The sequence below is a fragment of the Hydra vulgaris genome, chromosome 09 (assembly GCF_038396675.1).
Source record: "Hydra vulgaris chromosome 09, alternate assembly HydraT2T_AEP".
NCBI lineage: Eukaryota > Metazoa > Cnidaria > Hydrozoa > Anthoathecata > Hydridae > Hydra > Hydra vulgaris.
Genome location: NC_088928.1, coordinates 41253087 through 41259594, shown reverse-complemented (window position 1 = coordinate 41259594; position 6508 = coordinate 41253087). Strand labels below are relative to the sequence as shown.

The following is a 6508-nucleotide window of genomic DNA, read 5'->3' as shown; positions in this document are numbered from 1 at the left end:
TTTAAACAATTACTTATTTAAGCAACATCAACACTCAAACCGCAAACAGTAAGCCTCGCTGATGCGAGGCTTACTGTTTACGGTTTTTTCCATTCCACTTCCTTTAAACCCAATAAACCTGCTATATAGTTTGCCGGATTCTGATAGAGGTACGGCTGCTTCTCTGTGTAATAGATGCGACTCTATGATTTGCTCTTGCTTCAAAAGTAAAAATACTGCTTGAAAAAGTAGAGCTTTTATTGTGAAATTGTAAACAACTGCCTCGTTTGCTTAAATTTCTTCAACAATTGCATTGTCCACCCATCGAAGGCAATATCATACAAAGTTGTCAAACACTATAAGTGTCAACTGCTTCAAAGAGTAATTTAATCGGTTACCACCATAAATTGATTAAATTGTTTTTTGTTAACAGACAGCAATGTGTTATTTCTATAAAAAAAACTATTTAAAACTACTATTTAAATAAAATGTCCTCCACCCCTCTCCCTTCCCCATGAAGACGTTACTACTAATGTAAGTTGTCTTTGTAATGAATTATATAAGTAAATTTTCATTCTACTTTATTGCATCTTCATTTGAAAAGAGTATATTTCTGATAAATTAAAATCAGGTGATTATTCTATTGTTACGAACTTCCGTCTTCTCTTACTTATCAGTGGCAAATATACAAACATAATGAGGTGGTGATGGTGGTGGGGGTGTTTGATTGCTTTAAAAAAAAGGAATTAAAAATTAAAAATCTGCCAACTGAAATGTGTCAAATCTCGACTAACCGACTAAGTTCCTGAAAAAAACAGACTGGAAGTTGAAATTTGTATTCTTGGGGGGTAACAGCCCCATAAAATTGCCCTGTTACTTCTTCCAGTGTTTTCAAAAATATTATAAAGTATTCTTTGTGATATAAGGTGGCATAAAATACACTTTTGTTGGATTTCAGAGATGCTGCTTTACTGAACACGCTGTTATGAAACTTGCTATGAAATTATCCAAGTCTTCGTTAAGGTAAAAATTATTAAGAGTGTCGATCTCTCAAAACGTTTAATACACAGTTGATTGCTTTCAAAACTAAAATGTCTTTTTAAAAGAAAACAGTATGTTTTGTTGGAGAAATCAAAGTTTCTTGAAGTTGTGTGCGGAGTTCCACAGGGATCAATCCTAGGCCATTACATTTTTATTTTTAATACATACTAATGATACGCATAAAAGCTCTCATAAAGTAGTAACAATGCTGTATGCTGATAATACAAGTTTATTCTATAATTATTTTCATGTAAAGATATTGTTTCAAACAATAAACACTGAACTTGAAAGTTTTAAGCTATGATTTAAAACAAATAGTTTATCTTTGAACTATGAATAAACTAGTTTCTCTTCCATGAAAAAGACAGTCAGTTAATTTTTCGTTAAAGTTATCAAAATGAAATCAAGAAGTTATATTGGTCTCATTATGATGAAATCTCATAGGTGTCATTGTAGCAAAAATATCCTTTGTTATTGTATAAATGCATTGTACAAGTTGTAAAAACTGTATTGCATAAATCAAGAACTTTTCTTAATTATAAATTGCAAAAATCGCATTACTTTAGTCTTATTTATAGTATTCTTTTCGCTCTAATATTTTACAGGTCAACACACACAAAAGACATTCTTTAATTAATGACGTTTTACAGTTTTTTTATTAATATAATTACATCCACTTTTGAGAGTTAAAAATATGCGCAATTTATCACAAATATTTGAAACAATTAAAAGAAAAAATATATATATTTTAAACAATCTTAGTTTTTAAATTTTAAAATCAAATACAATATTCAATAAAGATTTCATCTTTATTTGTATTATTGACTGAAAATAACATTGCCAAAAACTTGACGTGATTTTTTTTTAAAAAAAAGCTATAAGATATGTTAAGTAAAAATAGAGATTCATATAAAAATAGTTCATATTAAAAACGCTTGACTCCATTATTTGTAGCTTGTTTTATATATACAAAAATGTTAGATTTTCTATATATAGCGGGTAACAGACATTTTTTTAAAATGGTAATGGATATAGCGTTATACTAAGATTATATTGTGTTTTTCCTAAGTACGATTAAGTTCGTTATATAAATATTAAAACCACCTACGCAGATCCTCTGTAAAAGAAGTAATAAACTCATTAAAATGGAGTGAAGCCATCCTGAGGGAGAGTTGTATTTATAAAAATATTTCCAAATATGCCCTGCTTAAAAAAAATTATATAAAAACTTCCGCAGTTTATCTTAATTAAAAAAATATCTCTATTTAATCTTACTGAGATATATAAGTAAAATATAATCCTATAACAAAATATAATAAAGTATAAATAACACTTTTTCATTCATTAAAAAAAAAAGTTTTATATTTATTCATGCCATTTTTCTATAAAATTTGTTTTGTGGTTTCATATTCTCATAATTTATGCGGTATGCAAAGTTATGCTAGGGATGAGAATAAATAGTGAACAAGCCAATAGTCAAGTTATAAAAATGGAAAGAGATGATAATACGAAGAAAGTAATAGATAAGTTTCATATTGATCATATTCTTAAACAAATGTATAATGATATATTCAAAGGAGGAAATTTTGCTGACATTATTTTAAGCTTTCACAACAAAGAAATTAGAGTTCATCGAATAATTTTAGCTGCTTCTTCTGAAGTATTCTCGACAATGTTACAAACCAATATGAAAGAAAAAATTGATGGAAAAGTTGATATGGAATTATCGGGTTTACTTCCACGCTTTGCTGACGATTTTATTAAATACTTATATACTGGCGAGATTGAGCTTACTGTAGAAAATGTAGAGTCCTTATTTTCATGTGCAAATTTTTTTATAATTAATGGTCTTCGTGATGCCTGTTCTAGTTTTTTGAAAGATATTCTTTCTCCTATGAACTGCTTATCAGTGAGTACAATAGCTAATCGATATTGTTGTTTTGATTTAGAGCAAAAAGCCTTAAAGATGTTGCATGACAATTTCTCATTAGTTGCTAATGGAACAGAATTTTTGAATTTAAGTTTAGAAGATTTAATTGAGATTTTGTCTAGTGATGAAATTCAGGTTTCAAGTGAAGATGTGGTTTTTAGTGCTTTGATGAAATGGATTTATTTTGATTCATCAGTAAGATTGCTACATTTTGAAGATTTGTTTAAGTGCATACGATTTCCATACTTATCTCAAAAGTTTATTTTAACAACAAAGTTTCAAAATTCTTATTATGAAAAATATCTTTCAAGAGCTATTTCTTTCAATAAAACAGCTTCTCCTCGCAAATGCCTTGATACAGCGACAATAATTATGACAACTGGTGGTTATGATGGTAACAACTGTTTGCTGGCTTCATTTGCTTTTAATACCATCACAAAAAAATGGGGGAGTTTAGCACCAATGAAAGTAGCAAGACATGACCATGGAACAGTTTTGATTTGGAATAAAGTTTTTGTTATTGGTGGTTTAAACAGCCATAGAGGACCAATTTCTAATGTTGAATGCTTTAATCCAAGTCAAAACCAGTGGTCTGAAGTTTGTGAAATGAATTCTAAAAGAAAATCAGCTGGAGTGTGTGTATACAATGATAAAATATTTGTTAGTGGTGGTTTGGATGGAAGCTATAATGCCCTAGATACTGTTGAGTTTTATGACCATGAGCTTAATACATGGAACATGTTTATGCCAATGAATGAGGCAAGATATTGTCATGGTCTTGTTGGTAATGAAACTTGTTTATTTGCAGTTGGTGGCTGGAAATCAGCATCGTTAGAGCGTTATTATAACTCGAAATGGTGCTTACTTTCTCCAATGTCAATTCCACGTGCAGGAGCAACTTATCTTATTTTTAACAATAAAATTTATGTTTTTGGTGGTTATAGTGAAAGATATTGTGTATCTTCTTTTGAAATATATGACATTACTTTAGACAACTGGGTTATTCAGAGTTCATCTCAAATTTCAAGGTGGCGAGCTGGATCAACTCTTGTTAACAACAAACTGTTTATAATAGGAGGAAGGGATTGTTCTTGGAAATATTTGGATATTGTTGAAAGTTATGACTTAGAAAGAGATGAGTGGTCTATTGATCTACCATTTCCTTTTCAAGTTATGGGTCTTGAGTGTTCTACTCTTAATTTACCAAAGCATTTTATACGTTTTTCAAAGTAATTTTCATATTTTTTTGTATATAGTATATTTATAATTATTAAATAATATTATTTATAAAAAGTTTTTATTAAACAAATAAGTTATTCAATAAAAAAGTTAAAATACAAATAAGTAAATTAAAAAACTTTTTTTTTAAGAATATAAAAGTGAATAAATTTTTCTCAATTTATAAATGATCTTAGAAGCCGTATTAGTTTGACAAAAGAAATGTGCTTTCTATATCATTGATATATTTATTTTGATACTTTTTGTTGTTGTTTTGGCAATTTTTAAAGTTTTTATGGCATAAATTTTGGCAGAGTTTTTAGTTTTATTTTATTTCTAGTACATGACCATTATAAGCACTAATACATGTATAGATAAAAATTTTAAGTTATATTAAAATATTAATTAAAAATTTAGTCGAAAATCTAAGTATACTATGAGAATTTTTATTTGTCATGTTGTACTTACTAAGAATTGTAGTACACTCCCTAAATATTGCAGCTACTATTCTTACCCTATGAGGGAATTAGCGTTGTAATTTTTATAATTAAAATATATTAGTATTTAATATGTCAATTTAATATCGGATTTCAAAAGTTAATGAAATAAGCATTTCTATTATATATCGTGTATAACAAATATTGTAAGACCATATTACTTGTTTTTGATAATTGCCAAAGAAAAATATATTATCCCTTCAAAAAAAACAACCCAATACTGTAATTAATTTCTAGGAACACATACTTAAAAATTTTTAAATGAATAGTATATTCTATTGGTTATCAATGTAGTTAACAAAAGTTCTGAACAGTATTGTATCAAAGTATAAATATTAAAGTAAAAAAAAGTTGTAGCCGCAAACCTCATTCATCCGATGATTCGAAAGTCATTTTTTACATTTTCTGTTTTAATTACTGCTGACCAAGGCGTTGAAGTACTAGAAACATTTGCTTCACTCGAGTTGTCTATTTGAGAGATAGTTGTGTCTGTACCGTTTTCATTACTGCTGGTTTCAATATTTTAAAATTTCAAATTTTGTAAAATGGAAACAAACTTTTCAGCACTTTTAGTAGTTAAGTAATTCCTTTTCACACAATTAACGTTTGAATAAATGCTAAAACTACTCTCACAAACTGCATTTGAAGCAGTTAGCTGTAAAATTCTAGATTCAATTTTTGCTAATTCGGTATAAGAACACAATCCTTTTGCGTTTTATTAATAAATAGTCAAGTCAGGCTGTGGAAAAACTATTGTTAAAACACCAACATAACTTAGCTCATGAGCTATGATAGGTATTATGGCTTTTTTGGAAAACTGCAAGAGATTTTCCCAACTATCATGTTTAGCAAGTGAATGTTTATGTATCTCATCAAGCAAGTGGGAGTAGTTTTTAACTGCTGAATTGCCAGTTTTACAACTGACTAGCTGGCTATACAACCACTTTTACTAGCAAGCCAGTCATGTGTTCCATTTACTAACGGCTGACAAGTCTATATGTGACGCTCACATATAGACAAGTCTAGTGTTTCGTAGGGTTATTTGCCGGATGACTAAACTTGCATAACTCCTCAAGAATGTTAATTCGTAAAATTTCTCCTTATCTTAACTATTTTTCTACCCCCAGTCGATACAGCTCTTTGCGTGTTCTCCATAAATCAGTTTACGCATTTACTGAAGCCCCATTCCACTAACCCTATTTTTGCACTTTATTCTCGCATTTTAGCTGTTGCAAAATTTCCATATTCCGCACTTTACTAATTCCCTAAACTGATATATAAACAATAAAATGTTATATATATATATATATATATATATATATATATATATATACATATATATATATATATATATATATATATATATATATATATATATATATATATATATATATATATATATATATATATATATATATACATATATATATATATATATATATATATATATATATATATACATATATATATATTATATATATATATATATATATATATATATATATATATATATATATATTTAAAATATTATTTTTTTAAAAGTAGAAAAAGAGCTCATATCTCCAAGACCACATGATAATATGAGTAATTTAAATTAGCTCAAAAAAATCACATTAGTATATATGTTCTAATGCGCACAATGCCGTAAATGTAAAAAAATGCAAACTTGACTATCATTATAAGATCAAATTTTTAATCTTTTAATGATTTTTAATCTTTTAATTTCACATTCCCCCCCCCCCTCCACTTCCCTAACCACCAAAAAATATTTTTAATCTTTAAAATATTAAAAATTTTTAATATATTTTGCTTTTATTCAAAAAGCAATTAAAACAATTGCAAT

At 27.7% G+C, this 6508-nt stretch overlaps 1 protein-coding gene across 1 annotated transcript; it reads left to right on the top strand.

Annotated features, from left to right (window-relative positions):
• The first annotated feature begins 2274 nt into the window (after positions 1-2274).
• Positions 2275-4243, top strand: LOC100203577 (kelch-like ECH-associated protein 1). The gene has a single exon (XM_065805720.1). It carries the CDS (start codon positions 2459-2461, stop codon positions 4181-4183), a length of 1725 nt encoding a protein of 574 aa, XP_065661792.1. The 5' UTR covers positions 2275-2458; the 3' UTR covers positions 4184-4243.
• Positions 4244-6508: the final 2265 nt, after the last annotated feature.

Coding starts and splice junctions, on each gene's coding strand:
- LOC100203577 (XM_065805720.1), top strand. CDS start 2,459: ATGCTAGGGATGAGAATAAATAGTGAACAAGCCAATAGTCAAGTTATA.